This window comes from Pseudophryne corroboree, chromosome 2 (assembly GCF_028390025.1).
Source record: "Pseudophryne corroboree isolate aPseCor3 chromosome 2, aPseCor3.hap2, whole genome shotgun sequence".
NCBI classification, from domain to species: Eukaryota; Metazoa; Chordata; class Amphibia; order Anura; family Myobatrachidae; genus Pseudophryne; species Pseudophryne corroboree.
The window spans coordinates 848,126,377-848,145,928 of record NC_086445.1 but is presented as its reverse complement, the minus strand read 5'-3'; the positions used below and the strand labels follow the sequence as shown (position 1 = coordinate 848,145,928).

At 46.2% G+C, this 19,552-nt stretch overlaps 1 protein-coding gene across 2 annotated transcripts in view; it reads left to right on the top strand.

Moving 5' to 3' along the window:
• Positions 1-19,552, top strand: part of ASB9 (ankyrin repeat and SOCS box containing 9) — a 156,266-nt gene that overhangs the window by 51,715 nt on the left and 84,999 nt on the right. For both annotated transcript variants that reach the window (XM_063955785.1, XM_063955786.1), the window contains exon 3: positions 5,856-5,935. In XM_063955785.1, coding sequence (XP_063811855.1) covers positions 5,856-5,935 — 80 coding nt within the window. The remainder of the gene's footprint in view (positions 1-5,855; positions 5,936-19,552) is intronic.

The following is a 19,552-nucleotide window of genomic DNA, read 5'->3' as shown; positions in this document are numbered from 1 at the left end:
GATGTAAGCAAATTATCCAAACTACCATTTTTTACCATTTTCCAGCTTTTGGGAGCAAATGGTTGATTGTAACATTTGCTCCCATACATTACCAGATTTTCGTTTCAACCAGAAAGATTGGACAGATTGTCTTATATTGTGTATCCAAGACTTACTAGTATCTTTTCTGTGATAAATTGGGACATCAGGAGTGAGTCTGTGATAGCCACAAACAATTTGTCTCAAATAATTTCCTTTATCCCAGTCCCAGCAAATTGGGGAGCTTACTCACCCACCCATCAGCTAAGTGGCAAGCCTTCCTACAAACAAAAATTGATGCTGGTAGTTACAATGCTTTACACTGGGCCAGAACCACTTTAAAATACTAAAGCTACATGAGAGCTGATGTGTGCTGATTCTGCAAGTCATAAATACAACAGTATTAGTCAGGATAAAGAGCATGTCAACAGTACCACAGAGAAAATTGTGTGACAAATGATGTGGAAAAATGCATTTTCCTCCACAAAAAGCTTGTGTTTTATTTGTCATGTGTTCAACATAATGGAGCTGAAATCTATGTACACAAGAGAACTGATCTGTTAGCTCCTGGGCAGGCCTGGACATGTTACGCAACAATAAGCTTAAAATAGCGGGCATTCTCGAACACCAAAAGCATATCTTATTTCCTTCTAAATCAAAGCAATTAAGGTCTATTTTTTTTTACTGATTTCACATGGCACTGCCAATATTTTGCTTCTAACAATCTTCAAAATATTACTGAAAAATAAGTCCATTTTTTATACAGTTTCATCAATGAGAAAACAAGGTTGTTTCCATTGAGAGTTTGTTCAGTTCCTGAGGTAATTTCACTCTGAAGGCTGACTACTGGCGTGGAGTGTAACATTCTGGGTGTGGACGCACGTGATTGAACATGCGCTGTGACTACCCAATCACGTATTGTCATATTTGGTCAAGATTCTGAATGTGCAGTGTCTATTAATTACAGGGACTGGCTTTAGTGCCAGCAGGTGCCAACTCTTTCATAGACATTCAATCCGTCCCAATTTACAGAAGACCTGCAAGCAGTGACTACTGTACTTCAGTGTACTTACTAGTGTATAAGCATCTGGGGATGATGCATTACGACAGAACAAGTGGTTGAAGAGAGTTTGAAATAGGCATCTCTTGTTGGGTACAATCTCTATACACATTAGTTAAAGCCCAAATGCTGATAAAACTACATCCATATATAAATGTCTTCACGTTCTACGGAAAAAAAATTAGGATGGATTTAGCTCAAATACAACAACTATAATGTTCTTTGCCCACTACTATGGACGTTATGTGGTCAATAGATCTACAGTGTCTAGTTAGACAGTCAATAGGTCGATACCATTTGGTCAAAAGGTCAACGTGGTCATTAGGTCAACCTATGAAAGGTCAACAGTTCTTATGGTTGACAGGTACAAAAGGTCAACTGATTCAAATGGTCGATATGCCAATGGTAGAAACACATATGGTTAAAATTAGTTATTTTTTTATTTTTGTCACTTTTTTTCAACTTTTTCATACTTTTCCATCCACATGGACTACGATTGGGAATTGTAACCTGCCCAAACATGCAAGGGGACGAGGTGCACTAATTGGGGGTCCACGCCCTCAGACAGCAAAAGCGCTAACAAAAAATGCTAATATTTTGTGTTGACTTTTCATGTGTTGACCATTTTCCATGTCGACCTTTTCACGTGTCAACTTTTTGAACTGGTCAACATTTTCCTGTGTTGACCTTTCATAGGTCAACCTAATGACCATGTCGACCCTTTCACTGTCGACCATATGGTGTTGACCTAATATTTGTAGATCTTCTGACTATAGATCTATTGCTCTGAAGCCACTAAGGCAGTGGTTTCCAAACTTTTTTGAATCACGGCGCCCTAGAATATCAGAATTTTTTTCACGGCACCCCTAGGCCAAAAATTTCTTATTGAGAAATTTAGAAAGAAATATTACATTAAGTAGATTGTGTTTATATGTCATCCTAAGGGTCAGTTGTGTGGTGAGGATTTGCTTCTGTTTGGCCACATATTTTATGACTGGCAGCCACCAACACTGGTTTTGCCTATTATATTGACCATGAATAATTTGAATTGGTCCTGTACCACCAACCCAGGGCACCCCTGCAAGTGTCCCGAGGCACCCAAGGGAGCCACGGCACACAGTTTGGGAACCTCTACACTAAGGACATCTCACACGGGAAAACTTGCTGAAAGTACAAGTTTCAGTAATACGTCGTCCCAAGCTGTCAGTCATGGATATAGCTGTAGTGTTCAACGTTTCCATCATAATTAAGCTGAATGTTTCCAAAGACTACATTCATCATTATTTTAGCCATTTTGTACAGTATAATACTGAGGTAAAGGTAATATCCACTTAGTAATTTTATTCTATTCCATAATTTATACAGCAATGCTTGGCAAATAAAGTTTTTCATTTTATTTCTCTAGATATTTAAATAAAAAGCAAGGGTTAACTGCTACATGCTGGCTGCCAAGTAATATTCCTGGCTGTGAGTACAAGTATTAAAAAATAACTGATACATTTGCTGAAATCTTTTGTTTGCAAATAGGTTAGAAACAAGTTTAATACTGTATCTACTTCTATATCCCAGGGCCTTTACTAGCCTGTGTGTACCCATCGTGATCAGAGGGATAAATGTTAAAGGGACCCTGACCCTTTATTTTTCATTTTCACTTGATATTAGTCTAATGTAAATAGTGATGGAAAATGTCTGAAAATATTCTTTTGCGTTGTTAGGGGGAGATGTGTCAAACCTTTGAGAGAGATAAAGTGGAGAAGCTGCCCACAGCAACCAGTGATTCTGTCGTTTTACAGGCTGTGCTAGATACACACTGGAGCGATCATGGCCAGATAAGTAGTTTCCGGCCAAATTGGAAAGACATATTGGCCAGATCGTACACTGTGTATGTGCAATCTGTGCGCATGTGCGCTCTCGTAGTCACATGTGATGTTGTCCAGTCAGCTGGGCTGCATGGCCAACCAGACAGTATCGCATGTAGCGGCATGCAGTGTAATGAAGGATGGAATGAAGGATCGTTCCGTCCTTCATTACATTGTTCTTAGGTGCACTGTGGTAACGATACAGTATGTCGGACTGCTGGCCATCATATCGCGTGGGTATACATTGTTTCAGTGTGTACCCGGTAAAGAAGTCAACTTGTTGGTATGGGCATTTACTGACTTTTATCATTTACAAATGTTAGATTTATCTCCCTTTGTGTCTGCGTGCTTACTTGCCAAATCTCTGTATAATCTCCTTCCAAAGTCCTCTTTCTTATTGAGAGGAGATAATCCTCTCCCAGGACCAGTGTCTGACTGGGGCATGAAGGGTCCACTGGTGGAATGCAGTGATAGGGGCCTATGCCTAGAGGCTTTGAGTGATAGAGAGTGCATAGTCTGGGCCCCTTGATAAATATATATTGTAAATACTTCTAGCGCATGCATAATATTGTACCAGATTAATAACAGGAATGCACCATAGTCCTGTGCAGTATAATGTAACATATGTATGATTCAAGTGCACAATCTGGAACCTTATCCCGAGAGAAAGGAATGGGGGCCCCAGGCAGTGGGGCCCACCAGTGGTTTCCCCTGGATCTCTGTGGGCCAGTCCAACCCTGCCCAGGACAATATCTTGGTGGAGGTGACCTAGTGACAAAGGAAAATGTGGGACATCACTGGGGGGTGGGGTGTTGTATGCCCATGTGACCCAACCTGTAGCTTGTTACCCTCCTGGACATCACTCTACCTGCCATAGTCAGCCAGCTATTAGAAATACAGAAAGAGGTCAGTGAATGACTGGTCACAACTCAATAAATCCTCCTTTAAGTGAGATGTATCAATCCTTGGATAGATATAAAGTGGATAAGTTGCCTGAAGCAACCAATCAACTTTAAACTGTCAATTCAAAGACTCTGCTAAATAAAAAACAGAAGCTGATTGGTTAATTTGGGCAACTTCTCCACTTTATCTTTCTCCAAGCTTTAATACATATCCCCATTTGTGTGATAATGGTGCTGGTAAGGGCAGACATGGAAGAACTGGGAAGGGTTCTATCTTTAACAGTTTTTCTACCTTCATGTTTTTCTCTCAGTTTCTGGAAATAATTACCCTCATTGGAAATCTTTCTGGAAAATCTAGAAATACTGGTAATTTGGGGTTCATACAAAAACTTCTTATTCATTCGAGAAACAAACAAAAGTCTTGGCTGCCAATTGCAGGACACATACCTGAGGGTCCTGTATCTTATGTATGCATGTCTTAGTTTTACATTTTAATCTTTCACTGATATATCATTATTTTTAGCACTAATAAAAGTTGAGTTTTAGATATTAAATAATGGGACTTAATTGCTGAGACACATTTGCAAATCTGGAGCTGCGACCCCTTCCCCTTGGTTGTGGCTCTCTCTCCCTCTCATACCTAGCTGAGACTGGATTGCTACTGGAGGTGTGGTTTCTGTGTGCATTCGCAAAACATGTAAAATAACATTACACAATTGCGTTACAGTTTACAGACAGCAGATAATAAGTGCTGCAGTGACTTGAGTGCAGCAAAATGCGAATAGTAGCACATGCAAATAGGAAATGTACATAACACTTTACAATATATGTGCACACGTCTCCATCTGCATAGTATGCAGCATTCTATATATTTATGCATCAGTTTTAGAGGTTCTACATAAATGGGTATGCTTTAACAAGTGGTGGCTTTACATTTGGGCTGCAGGACTGCAGCCCCCCAGGTAAAATCCGCCACACCTCTGTGTCAGTGAGCTAGATGTGGTCAGTGACTGCACTGGCTTCACTGTGACTGGCAGTGACTTCCTATTGGAAGTCCTACATGCCAGTAACAGACACACAAGGCAGTCACATTGGGAAGGGATTCTTCCTTCTGTGACTGCCAGACATGGCTGCGAATAGCAGAGAGCTGTTTTCCTTTGGCGCAGCCCAAATTGACTTCCATGCAGCCAATGCAGTCCATAGAAGCCGGAGATTTGCTTATGTGCAGTTGCACTGCGGCATCTGCGCGTGCATCGGTCCCAGCACCTGCGGGATCCATTGCACAGGTGCTGGGACCCCGGCAGTTGTCTATCTCCTCTCCGGGCATGTAGGTAGCGGCAGCTGCTCTACTAAATGTAAGTAGGATCCGCCGCTGGTTTTAACCTTTTTCCATCAATCACACGCAGTCATCACTATCAACTTTACACTTACACAATGGCCAGAGGCTAGCACACACAAGTCGGACCACTCCAGGGGGCTGTGTTTGCATTTTTTTATTTTATTATTTTAGTCACACTCTGTGATTACATGCGCACACCACGCCCTTACTGGTTTCAGACGTTTCAGCCCCCTAGTCTCATACAGTCTCAAGTCATGTTTGAGATTGAAAAATATGACGACTGCGAAAATTCTTGCATGTGCCCTGTGACAATTCTCAACCTGGGGTTCTTAAAGGTGCTTAAGTTATTGTCAAATCTTTGCTGATTATGCCCTCAATTAGTCTAATACTCTGCTAGTGAGATAGGTACAGGGGGACAGATTTATTAAGCTCGGTGAAGTGATAAAGTGGAAGGTGATAAAGGACCAGCCAGTCAGCTTCTAACTGTCATTTTTCAAACCCAGCCTGTGACATGGCAGTTAGGATCTGATTGGCTGGTCCTTTATCACCTTCCACTTTATCACTTCACCGAGCTTAATAAATCTGCCCCAGTATGCCTAATTAACGAATATTATTTGTATATGTGAATGCAGTATTTTGAATGGAAATGTCACTGTGTATTTTCTTCCATCATACAGACTTTAGTTCAGACTGGACTCTAATACATGAAGCATCGATACATGGACGCCAGGTTGCCTTAAATAAATTGATCAACCAGGTAATCAATTATGTGATTAATACTACTGTAGTGTATTTAAATTTTCAACATATAAGAAAAAAAGAAGTATTTATTTTGAAGTATTTGGGTAACTAGTGGTTAAACATGTTTTCACATTTACATGGTTGATTTAGAGCAGGGGTGGGGAACCTTTTTTCTACCAAGGGCCATTTGGATATTTATAAAATCCTTCGGGGGCCATACAAAAATGATCAACTTAAAAATTAGCCTGCCCCCCAGTAGTTATGGCCCCCATAGTTATTCCCCCAGTAGTTATGCTCCTTAGTGGTACTGAGTGCGCACGCTGAAGGCGCGCGTGCAAAAAAATGGGTGTGTCCAATTAAAATGGGACGTGATACACATATGCCCCCAATACTGCAGTGCCAGGTACACATATGCCAGTGCAGTGCCAGATACACATATGCCGTCACAGTGCCAGATACACAAATGCCCCAACAGTGCCAGATACACATTGCCCCACAGTGCCAGATACACATTGCTCCACACATGCCCCCCACCACACTGTGCTGCTTACCGCTGCTGCTGTTTGTCAGTGGGGAGAGTGCAGCCAATCAGGAGCAGCAGCTCCTGATTGGCTGCCGGTCCGCGAGCTCTGATTGGCTTACGAACCGGTAGCTGCTTTGAAATCCTACCCGCCGCTGCCGCCGGACATAGCTGCGCTCTCCTCCCTGCCCTGACAGCTGAGACACACCGCTGCTGGACTGAGGGGCAGCGTGTCTTGCTGACACACAGCAACGGGCCGGAAAACAAACGGCTTTGCGGGCCTTATACGGCCCGCATGCCGGAGGTTCCCCACCCCTGATTTAGAGTTTCATGAAAATTCAGCCATAGCGCAAAATTCGCAGCCAAACAAAGCATGTTGCACTGCATGCAGGGACTGCCTGGAAAATATTATCCTGGGCTGCAATCACACAGCACTTGAGCAGAGGCCCATTCCTAAAAGATAGCTTAATGAATAGATCTCAGAGCCTGATTTATCAACAGTCTTCTGCATAATAACAAAACAGGTATTATTGCCAGTTAAAAGGCTTGATTTGAATATGTTCTATATATTAATGGGATTTCTATATATTAATAGGAATTATTAAGCATCGAGGCAGTACACCTTCTTCTGGTATTACCATATGCAGACACTTTATTCTTAAACTGTAGTAATGTTCAATTTCTTTTTCATAAAAAGGAAAGGTTTTTGGCAGGTATATTGATGCAGTTGTAACTCTCCGATGCTCCACCACTTTTTCCACTAGGACCCCGATTCTCTAACCCCACACTACTGACTCCAACTCTGTGAATCAGTTTCGTGCGGTCAGGTGAGGCAGAGCCTTTCCTGTCATACTAACGTTTGTGCCAGAGTTTTGACTGTCTGAGAGGATCCGACAGGAATTGAATATACCCCATAAAGTATATGAAAAATACAAAGAATATGTTTGAAATATCTTCTCTGCATTATTCTAATCATTTTTTTATAGCCAAACTTCTGGAGTAAAAAGTCTATGGCAGGTGATGCAGTGCCTCACCTACTTATCTTTTCCGTACATCTCTGATCAAAACTCACCAAATGTCCAGGCGTTTATAATGCATCACCTGTGTATAATGCCCACATGAATCCCTGGGATCATATATTGTGTGTAAATCTGGCTCTAGTGCTAGCCAGTGCCTCCTGAGCCATTTACCTCATCGCACGTCCCTGCTGTGAATCCATCATGTCAGCCAGGCAATATTTGAAAACAATAATTCAAGTGGAAATAGGGGTATAGCATTAGTGATCTACATTGGAATCCATATATTTTACAAGTACAAAAAAAATTAAAACTGTAATAACTTAAATAAGATGAGCTTCTCTTGGTTGGCAGGTAGAGGACACTGCACAAATACTCAATACAATATAAATGTATTGAATAAATGCAATACGTTCCTTAAAGTGTGACAGAGTCCGATTGTTTTCCCAATCTATAGTCGGTTCTTCTGCTTGTATAGTGGAGTATATCCTGGATCCACTTTATTCTCTCCGGCGTGCAATAAAATAAAAATATGCGTACCCCAATAACTCTGGTTCAGGTTATTATATGCATGTAAAGGTATCTTTAAAGGATCCTCTACTTCTCTCCAGGTATAGGGGGTCATTCCGAGATGATCGTAGCTGTGCTCAATTTAGCACAGCTACGATCATTCACACTGACATGCGGGGGGACGCCCAGCACAGGGCTATCCCGCCCCGTATGTCAGTTCCCACCCCCCCTCCCCCGCGCGCAGAAGTGCAAAGGCATCGCACAGCGGCAATGCTTTTGCACTTCAAGAGTAGCTCCCGACCAGCGCAGCTTTAGCGTGCTGGCCGGGAGCTACTCATCGCTTCCCGGCCCGCAGTGTGCAGCCCGCCCCTGCGTTTGGCCGTCGTTTCGTGGGCGCCCACAAAACGACGGCCAAACGCAGACGTTCCGCCCCCCCTGCCCAGCGACCGCAAAGGCGATTGTAGCGGCCCGATGGCCTTTGGCCGCCTGGCATGCACCGGCGCACTGCGGCACCGACGCATGCGCAGTTCTGACCCGATCGCACCGCTGCAATAAACTGCAGCGTGCGATCGGGTCAGAATGACCACCCCCATAGTGAGATATTTAATCACAGGTGCAAAGTGTAAAGGGTTATGTTACAGAGAAAGCTGAAACCACATATATCGTACCCTGAACTCACAAAATAAAGGTGGGTGAAATACACATCGAGGTATCTTTACAGTATGGTCCAAGTAAGTGCACTGCATACCCTGTCTCACAATAGGATATGTGCTGTTGCTCCTATCAAAGGTATCTTCAGTGTGGTCCCCCAATTTTTTTCACCAGGCATAGGGGGTCATTCCGACCCAATCGCTCGCTGCAGTTTGTCGCAGTGCAGCGATTGGGTCGGAAGTGCGCTCGCTAGGCAGGAGGGTGCTGAACGGCGGCGTTAAGCCTCCGTTTAGGGGGAGCTGTCCGGCTAACGCAGGGGGGGGGGGCGTTGGGGGGGCGGGCCGTGGCGGCTGCGTGACTTGTCACGCATCCGCTGCGGCCAGCGGGAGCGACAAGCAACTCCCGGCCAGCCGCAGGAGCTGCGCTGGCCGGGAGTTACTCCTCAAATACAAAGGCATCGCCTCTCTGCCGCTTTAAGACTTTCAAAAAGGGGTGTGCACTGGCTCCTCCCTCTATGTCCCTCCTCCAGACTCCAGTTTTAGAATTGTGCCCAGTGAGACTGGACGCACTGCAGGGGAGCTCTACTGAGTTTCTCTGAAAAAAGACTTATTGTTAGTTTTTTTATGTTCAGGAAGGCTGCTGGCAACAGTCTCCCTGCTTCGTGGGACTTAGGGGAGAGAAGTATGACCAACTTCCAGTGAGTTAATGGCTCTGCTTCTGGCTACAGGACACCATTAGCTCCTGAGGGTGCTGATCGCTGGGTACGCCTAGATGCTCATTCCCGCAGCCAGCCGTCACCCCCTTACAGAGCCAGAAGTCAGAAGACAGGTGAGTAGAAGACTTAGGTGAGGTACCGCGCAACGAACGGACGCTGCGTGCCGGGCTCCCCCCCACACACACAAAGCACACAAAGCACTACTGGGTGCAGGGCGCGGGGGGGGGGGGGCACCCTGGGCAGCTGAAAATCCTCAGCATACACTGGCAAGAAGGGACATTAGTGCCAAGGCACTGTCCCAACACCCGCCAGTATAATCAGTTATTACAAGAATTTCCTGTGGGTCTGTCCCCTATAAGCCCAGTGTGTCTGTGGGTGTTTATTACACGTGTGTCGGCATGTCTGAGGCTGAGTGCTCTTCACAGGAGGAGGCTGTATTAGAGACACAAAAGGCGGCAGGGGTGACCATGTCGGCACCGCCGACTCCTGATTGGGTAAATGTGTTGAATGCTTTGAATGCTAATGTGGCTCGTATTAGTAAGAGATTAGACAAGTCTGAGTCTCAGACACAGGCATGGAAGAAATCTGGGGAGGATATGTTATTACAAGTCCAGGTCCCCTCGGGGTCACAGAAACGTACGTTTGCCCAGTTGGCAGACACTGATACCGACACGGACACTGATTCCAGTGTCGACTATAGCGATTCCAGATTAGATCCAAAATTGGCAAAGAGCATTCAGTACATGATTGTGGCTGTTAAAGAGGTATTACATACTGTATCACTGAGGACCCTGCTATTCCTGATAAAAGGGTCTGTATGTATAAGGAAAAGAAACCTGAGATAGCGTTTCCTCCCTCTCATGAATTGAACGCTCTATTTGAAAAAGTCTGGGAAAGCCCTGATAGAAAGTTTCAGATTCCCAAAAGGATTCCGGTGGCTTATCCGTTTCCCTCTGGGGATAGGGAAAAGTCGGAGTCACCCCCCATTGTAGACAAGGCCCTATCGCGTTTGTCAAAAAAGGTGGCTCTTCCGTCACCTGGCACGGCAGCCCTTAAAGACCCTGCGGATCGTAAGCAGGAAAATACGTTAAAATCCATTTATACGACCACAGGTACGCTACTCAGACCGGTCATAGCATCTGCGTGGGTGAGTAGTGCTATCGAAAATTGGGCAGATAACTTGTCATCTGATATAGATACCCTAGATAGGGATAGCATCCTCTTGACGCTGGGTTATATCAAGGACGCTGCAGCTTACCTAAAGGAAACTGCGAGAGATATTGGCCTTTTGGGATCAAAGGCCAATGCCATGGCAGTCTCAGCTAGGAGAGCATTATGGATTCATCAATGGAATGCTGATGCTGACTCCAAGAAAAATATGGAATCTCTACCATATAAAGGTGATGTCTTGTTTGGTGACTTCCTCGCTGATTTGGTATCTACGGCTACCGCAGGTAAGTCATCATTTTTGCCTTATGTGCCTTCACAACAAAAGAAAACACACCACTATCAGATGCAGTCCTTTCGGCCCAATAAATACAAGAAAGGGTGAGGTTCTTCCTTCCTTGCTACTAGAGGAAGGGGTAAAAGATCACCAGCCGTGGCGGGATCCCAGGAGCAGAAGTCCTCCCCGACTTTTGCCAAATCCAGCGCATGACGCTGGGGCTCCTCTGCGGGAGTCCGCACCGGTGGGGGCACGTCTCAAACTCTTCAGTCAGTTCTGGGTTCGTTTGGATCTGGACCCATGGGCTTTACAAATAGTATCCCAAGGGTACAAACTGGAGTTTCAAGACGTTCCCCCTCGCCGATTTTTCAAATCGGCCTTACCAGCTTCTCTTCCGGACAAGAAGGTAGTTTGCGACGCAATACAAAAGTTGTGTCAAAATCAGGTCATCGTCAGGGTTCCCCAGTCACAACAGGGAGAAGGCTTTTATTCAAGCCTGTTTGTGGTCCCGAAGTCGGATGGCTCGGTCAGACAAATCCTAAACCTGAAATCACTCTTCTACCTAAAAAAATTCAAATTCAAGATGGAGTCTCTCCGAGCAAGGATCTCCAGTCTGGAGGAAGGGGATTTTATGGTGTCGGTGGACATAAAAGATGCCTACTTACATGTTCCCATCTATCCTCCGCATCAGGCTTACCTGAGGTTTGCAATTCAGGATTGTCATTACCAATTTCAGACGTTGCCGTTTGGTCTGTCCACGGCTCCGAGGATTTTCACCAAAGTAATGGCGGAAATGATGGTTATTCTTCGCAAGCAAGGAATCACAATTATCCCGTACTTGTATGATCTCCTGATTAAGGTGAATCCAGCGATCAGTTGGTGAAAAACGTTGCACTGTCCCTGGCAGTTCTTCAACAACATGGTTGGCTCCTAAACTTGCCGAAATCACAGTTGATTCCGGCGACGAGGTTGTCATTTTTAGGAATGATACTAGACACAGAACTACAGAGAGTTTTTCTTCCAGTGGAAAAGGCTCTGGAAATCCAGAGAATGGTCAAACAAATTCTGAAACCAGCAAGAGTGTCAATCTATCAATGCACTCGGTTGCTGGGGAAGATGGTTGCGGCCTACGAGGCCATTCAGTTTGGCAGATTTCATGCCAGAGTGTTTCAGTGGGACCTGTTGGACAAGTGGTCCGGATCCCACCTGCACATGTGTGATACCCGGGCAAATAAAGGACAATGTTATTGGGTGAGTAGATGATCTTTTACCTGGTGATTATGTCCGCTTTACAGTATCTGTGTACCGGGATACCAACTTAAGATGGAGGTTCGTTCAGGATACTTCGGAGAGGTAAGGAATATAGGTCTGCACAAGGGGATTATTCAGGGAGCAGTCTCAACTCAATTTCGGTTTATTAAAGGCAGTGGGAAAATCAAACAACTTGAACAATAGTAATACTTTACAGTAAATTATCAAGTACAGATAATAAGCAGTTGGTCTTTACACCGTAGATTATGCCAACACTGTCATAGACTGTTTAATTATTCAGGTGTTGCATATCCCATCGCCGTCCTTCTCAGCAGTTATGCATGTTTACCTGAATTGGTTATATTGACTTATTATACTATTCAAACCTTAACTTAAATATTCAAGCCGTTACCATCAAAATATGCATGCATAAAAAAATCAGTTTGTTACCAGTTACAATTATCTGATTACCCTTATTGAGTATCCCATGTATTCAGAAGCAAGTATTAGTACAACTTATGTTCTTCCGCCTGTGCACAGGTCTGTAACCCCCTTTAGAGTGTGTCCACAAGTGGATATATATGCATATATATATTTAGTCTTTCTTAGACATGTCCCTGTAGTGTAAGTAAAGGCCTGTCCTCTCTGTGGCCACACTGAGGGAAAACTGATCCACTGCCTTTCCCAGTCACTCTGGGTAGTTCTGTTCAGGCCTCCTTTGCACTGTAACCTGGCTGTCACAGTTCATCTGATGTACAATGTCACTCGTCTGTAAGGACCGCCAGATAAGCATCGGTGGCACTAGCACTGTGTGTGCTGTCCTTTCTACTAAGACTTAGGTCATTTAATGTAAGTAGTGCCAGCTGCAATGTTTGTAGACAGTGTGTGAGCAGGGACCCTGTTTACTTGTACAGAATCCTCCCTGAGGATGGAGTTACCTTTCAGTGCTGTCTCTGGCTTCTGTATCCACAGCACTGTCTCTGCATGGATTTCTCCCTCTTAGGGCTTTCTCTGTAGCTGCTACTTCCTCTGTTCTTATATGGGCAGTGAGCTGTTACTGAAGAAACCTCACTGATCTCACTCCCTCTCTCCTCCAGAGGAGTCCCTTGCTGTTGCTGCTGGGACTTGCACAATGATACTAGTGCTGACAGGACACTCTGGAACTGACACACAGGAACTCAGACTCTGCAACTCACTGCCATTCTCACTCAGGATCCCACTGCATGGTCTGCTGTGCTCTCTGCTGTCCCTGCTTACAGCACTCCTCAGTCCTCACACCAATCTCTCCATCACTCCACCTTCCCTCTGGGCTCTCTCTCTAGGGATTGGCCAATCAGATGAGAGGTGTGGGCTGTGTCCTCCATCACACCATCCACTGTTGCTAGGCTCCAAGAAAAAGGAGGGAAAGGGTAAAACTGCAGGTTATGTCTCTGTTTATATGCAGCCCAGAGTATACAGTTGTCCTTTTTGGCAAAAAGTCTGGGCTACACAGGTTCTCACAGGGTCCTACGTGGATCACCTGGTACAATAAGGCAAGTTACATGCCAGTTGAAGGGAGCATGAGTCCTGTAAGTTCTGTGGGATACCACACATGCACCGAAGGATAAGTCTTCCAAGACCAGAATCTCAGTCCTGTGGTGGCTGCACAGCTCTCACCTCCTAGAAGGGCGCAGGTTCGGGATCCAGGACTGGATCCTAGTAACCATGGATGCAAGTCTCTGAGGCTGGGGAGCATTCACACAGGGGGAAAACTTCCAAGGAAGATGGTCAAGCCAGGAAACTTGTCTCCACATAAATGTTCTGGAGTTAAGAGCCATTTACAATGGCCTTCTACAAGCGGAACATCTTCTTCGCAGTCTGCCCGTACTGATACAGTCAGACAATGTAACAGCAGTAGTGTACATAAACCGCCAGGGCGGAACAAAAAGCAGAGCGTCAATGGCAGAAGCCATAAAAGGTTCTCCGCTGGGCGGAAAAGCATACAAGCGCTCTGTCAGCGATCTTCAGTCCAGGAGTGGATAACTGGGAAGCAGACTTCCTCAGCAGACACGATCTCCATCCAGGAGAGTGGGGCCTCCATCAAGAGGTCTTCACAGAAGTGACAAGTCATTGGGGAATTCCTCAAATAGACATGATGGCATCGCGTCTCAACAAGAAGCTTCAGAGATATTGCTCCAGGTCGAGAGACACTCAAGCAATAGCAGTGGATGCACTGGTGGCACCATGGGTGTTTCAGTCGGTGTATGTATTCCCTCCACTTCCTCTCATTCCAAAAGTTCTAAAGATCAGAAGAAGAACAAAGGTTCAAGCGATCTTCATTGCCCCGGACTGGCCAAGGAGGGCTTGGTATCCAGATCTTCAGGAATTACTCATAGGAGATCCCTTGCCTCTTCCTCTACGCGAGGACCTGTTACAGCAGGGGCCGTGTGTATACCAAGACTTACCGCGGTTGCGTTTGATGGCATGGCGGTTGAACGCCAAATTCTAGCACAAAAGGGTATTCCCAGTGAAGTCATTCCCACACTTCTTCAGGCCAGGAAGGGAGTTACGTCGAAACATTACCACCGTATTTGGAGAAAATATGTGTCTTGGTGCGAATCCAAGAAGGCTCCTGCGGAAGAGTTTCAGCTAGGACGTTTCCTCCATTTTCTACAAGCAGGTGTGGATGCGGGCCTAACGTTGGGCTCAATTAAGGTACAGATTTCAGCCTTATCGGTTTTCTTTCAAAAACAATTGGCCTCCCTTCCAGAAGTTCAGACGTTCGTGAAAGGTGTGTTGCACATCCAACCTCCATTTGTGCCTCTTAACGTGGTGTTGCAGTCCCTTCAATCACATTGGTTTGTTCAGAACCTTTACCAAAGGTGGAGTTGAGGTTCATCACTTGGAAAGTGGTCATCCTGTTGGGTTTGGCATCCGCAAAGCGGATGTCTGAATTAGCAGCCTTATCTCACAAGAGTCCTTATTTAATCTTTCATGAAGATAGAGCAGACTTGAGGACTCGTCAGCATTTTCTGCCGATGGTGGTTTCATCTTTCCACATGAATCTACCTATTGTGGTGCCAGTGGCTACTGACGCTTTCGTTGAGTCAAAGTCTTTGGTTGTGGTCAGAGCTCTGAAAATCTATGTCGCCAGATAGGCTCAGATTAGGAAAACCGAGGCTCTGTTTGTCCTGTATGCTCCCGACAAGATTGGGTGTCCTGCTTCCAAACAGACCATTGCACGCTGGATCTGTAACACGATTCAGCATGCTCATTCCACAGCCGGATTACCGTTGCCGAAATCAGTAAAGGCCCATTCTACTAGAAAGGTGGGCTCGTCCTGGGCGGCTGCCCGAGGGGTCTCTGCATTACAACTTTGCCGAGCTGCTACTTGGTCGGGTTCAAACACTTTTGCGAAGTTTTATAAGTATGATATCCTGGCCGATGATGACCTCAAGTTTGGTCAATCGGTGCTGCAGAGTCATCCGCACTCTTCCGCTCATTTTAGAGCTTTGGTATAACCCCATGGTTCTATTGGTGTCCCCAGCATCCTCTAGGACTTATGAGAAAATAGGATTTTAATACCTACCGGTAAATCCTTTTCTCTTAGTCCGTAGAGGATGCTGGGCGCTCGTCCCAGTGTGTACTGTATCTGCAGTTATTAGTGTGGTTACACGCATGTTGTGTTACGTTTATTGTCAGCCTGTTGCTGAAATCGTTCATGCCGTTGGCGTGTGTTCTGTTGTTTGCCACGTTGTGCGGCATGCTTGAGGTTTGTGCTGGTGAATCTCACCTTAGTTTAACAATAAATCCTTTCCTCAAAATATGTCCGTCTCCCTGGGCACAGTTCCTATAACTGGAGTCTGGAGGAAGGGCATAGAGGGAGGAGCCAGTGCACACCCCTTTTTGAAAGTCTTAAAGTGCCCATGTCTCCTGCGGATCCCGTCTATACCCCATGGTTCTATTGGTGTCCCCAGCATCCTATAGAATTATTATTTTTTTCCCCTGCAGTTTGCAAGATTACAAAAAGGCAAAATATGCAGGAAAAACGATAAAAAAGTATACTGGAAGCTACTCACACACTTCTAGTATACTTTTTTAAAATAGTTTTTCCACACATTATGCAGTCGGGGGCCGCTGTTTTGGGGATATATATATATATATATTTATGTGCAACCGACTGCCCTGGCACGCCAGTACCTATCCAGGTGTTACCTTGCTCAGGTGCCCTCCTTAGGGGATTGCACCCCTATACATGCATGGATTGGAGGGTAGGAGCACTCATGAGGCTTAAACCGGCATATAGTTAACCAAACAGTTCTTTATTCCAAGTTAACGTTTCGGGGACCTTGAGGAAGTGGTCACTATATGTCTGTTTAAGCCTCATGAGTGCCGCCTACCCTCCAATCCATGCGTACTGTGTATGTATATATATATATATATATATATATATATATATCAGGGACGTGCAGTCAGGGGAGGCAGGGGAGGCAGTGCCTCCCCTGTCATTACTGATTAAAATAATATAAAGAAGATACTTATGACACATATTCTGTGTCATAAGTATTTGCTTTATATTATCCTAATCATCCCAGTCCTGTGAGTGTGTAAAGTGTTTGGGAGGCACCGATCGTGGTGCCTCCCTGTCAGATAGGGAAAAGTATGGGAGCGGGGGGCGGGGCCTAGCAATGGGCATTAATTTAAAAGCCCATTGAAAAATCATGGGAAAGCGGCACCATTAGAGGTGCCGCTTTCACACAGGGACGTGCTTTCAACCTATGAAAGCACGTCCCCTGTCAGTCACTGTTGTGGGCGGCGTTGGTGCGGGCGGCGGTGTGGGCAGCGTGGTTGCGGCGGTGCGGGCGGCGTGAGTGCGGGCGGCGGTGCAGAGTTTGAGCAGCGGAGCGGTAACCCATTTCAAAAATGGCGCCTCAGCGTCATTTTTGAAATTGAAGATGGCCGCCGCGAGCCAATCACGGCTTGCCGCGTCATCGCTCCGCCCCCTCTGGCTGACTTATATAAGTCAGCGCGAGGGAGCGGCTGTCAGTCCGACGGCGGAGGAGGAGCGGAGAAGAGCTCCTGAAGGTTGAAGACGCCGGAAGTCCTGGATGGGCGGCGGCTATGCAAAAGAGCTTAGCAGCCGCCGCCCACCAGGTGAAGACGCTGGAAGCCCTGGGGAAGGCGGCGGCCATGCAAAAGAGCTTTAAGGCCGCCGCCTCCCAGGTGAAGACTTCAGAGGAAGACGCTGGAAGCCCTGGGGAGGTGGCGCCCCCCCCAGGTGAAGACGCCTGAAGCCCTGGGGAAGCGGCGGCCATGCAAAAGAGCTTAAAGGCCGCCGCCCCCAGGTGAAGACCCTGTGCAATAAAACTTATTTTTTAAGACTGTGTGGTGTTTTTATTTTAATATTTTCTTTACAGGTGGGCAACAGGTGCCAGCAGGCCATTTATGTCCAGGCATGCTGGCACTTGTGGTTCTCCAAGTGCCAGCATGCTGGGGCAGGCTTGCTGGGACCTGTAGGCCACCTGTAAAGAACAATATTACTATTCTTTACAGGCGGACTACAGGTGCCAGCGGGCCCATTATGTCCGGGCATGCTGGCACTTGTGATTCTCCAAGTGCCAGCATGCTGGGGCAGGCTTGCTGGGATCTGTAGGCCACCTGTAAAGAACAATTTTAACAATGAACCCCGCACCCACCGCCACCAGGGGTGCGGGGCATAGCACCGGGCTATCAGCCCAGTGCTGGTTATTGCTCGGGAGGGGACCCCATGTTTATTTTTTGGGGTCCCCACTTCCGAGGAATTCCAGCCCTGGGCTGACTAGCTTGGGGGGGGGTAGATTAATGCTATGGCAGGAGGACCCCATACCGAGTGTCTCCCTTGCTATGGCATTACCCCCCCTGGCTAGTTCTGCCTGGTGCTGGTTTTACAAATAAAGGGGGGGGGGGCTACGCTTTTTTTCCCCTCTATGGGGGGGATGTTAGCTGCTTGTGCCTCCCCAGCCACTGACCGCACCGCACGCCACTGATATATATATATATATATATATATATATATATAGAGAGAGAGAGAGAGAGATTATATATATATCTATATATATTGTTTTGGTAACAGAGGAGGCGGGGATCAAATTGAAAAAGGTCAGGAGTGCCCTGAGTAATTTTGAGGAAAACTATGTGCTGGTATTGACAGCGGATAGATGTGAGGATTGGTTGGACAGGGTCCAGGATCAGGTGGATTGATACAGAACTGTTTTCATTTAAAAGAAATAACTGGGAAACTGTTGCTATGCGAATAGGACACACAAGCAGACTCTGCTGATTAAAATGCTATGCGACCAGGGCTGGTTCTAGCCCTTTTGGCGCCCCGGGCGGAAAATAGGGGCGTGGCTTCATACAGGGAGCGTGGTCAGTTACGCCCCCTGTAGAGTTGTGCCCCCATTTGTGCCCCCTGTAGAGTAGAGCCTCTTACACACAAAAAATAAAAATAATACTTACTTTCCCCGCTCCTGACTCCTGACTGCTGCAGACCTCCACCGGCGCCTCTCTCCTCCTCGGATCTATGGGAGAGATGTCATGACGTCTCTCCCATAGCACAGCATAAATAGACACTAGAGGTCAATTATGACCCCTAGCGTCTGTGTCAGTCCCACAATGCTGTGTGGTGCGCGATGACGTCATCGCGCACCGCACAGCAAAGGTCCTCTCCACGAAGGGAAACTAGACGGGGTAGCGTCTAGTTCCCTTCACAGCGGGGGACACAGCGGACACAGCGGGGGACACAGTAGCACAGTAGCGGATCTTGCCATGGTGCGGCGCCCTCCGGAAGGCGGCGCCTCGGGCAAAAGTCCTGTTTGCCCGTGGCAAGATCCGCTACTGTATGCGACATGCCTATATTCTGTGTGCAACCACAACTGTATCTGCATCCAAAATGTTGAATTACAGTGTTTCTATGAATCACTGTTACGTACCATGTCATATAAAGATTAGAGATGAGCGCCGGAAATTTTTCGGGTTTTGTGTTTTGGTTTTGGGTTCGGTTCCGCGGCCGTGTTTTGGGTTCGACCGCGTTTTGGCAAAACCTCACCGAATTTTTTTTGTCGGATTCGGGTGTGTTTTGGATTCGGGTGTTTTTTTCAAAAAACCCTAAAAAACAGCTTAAATCATAGAATTTGGGGGTCATTTTGATCCCAAAGTATTATTAACCTCAAAAACCATAATTTACACTCATTTTCAGTCTATTCTGAATACCTCACACCTCACAATATTATTTTTAGTCCTAAAATTTGCACCGAGGTCGCTGTGTGAGTAAGATAAGCGACCCTAGTGGCCGACACAAACACCGGGCCCATCTAGGAGTGGCACTGCAGTGTCACGCAGGATGTCCCTTCCAAAAAACCCTCCCCAAACAGCACATGACGCAAAGAAAAAAAGAGGCGCAATGAGGTAGCTGACTGTGTGAGTAAGATAAGCGACCCTAGTGGCCGACACAAACACCGGGCCCATCTAGGAGTGGCACTGCAGTGTCACGCAGGATGGCCCTTCCAAAA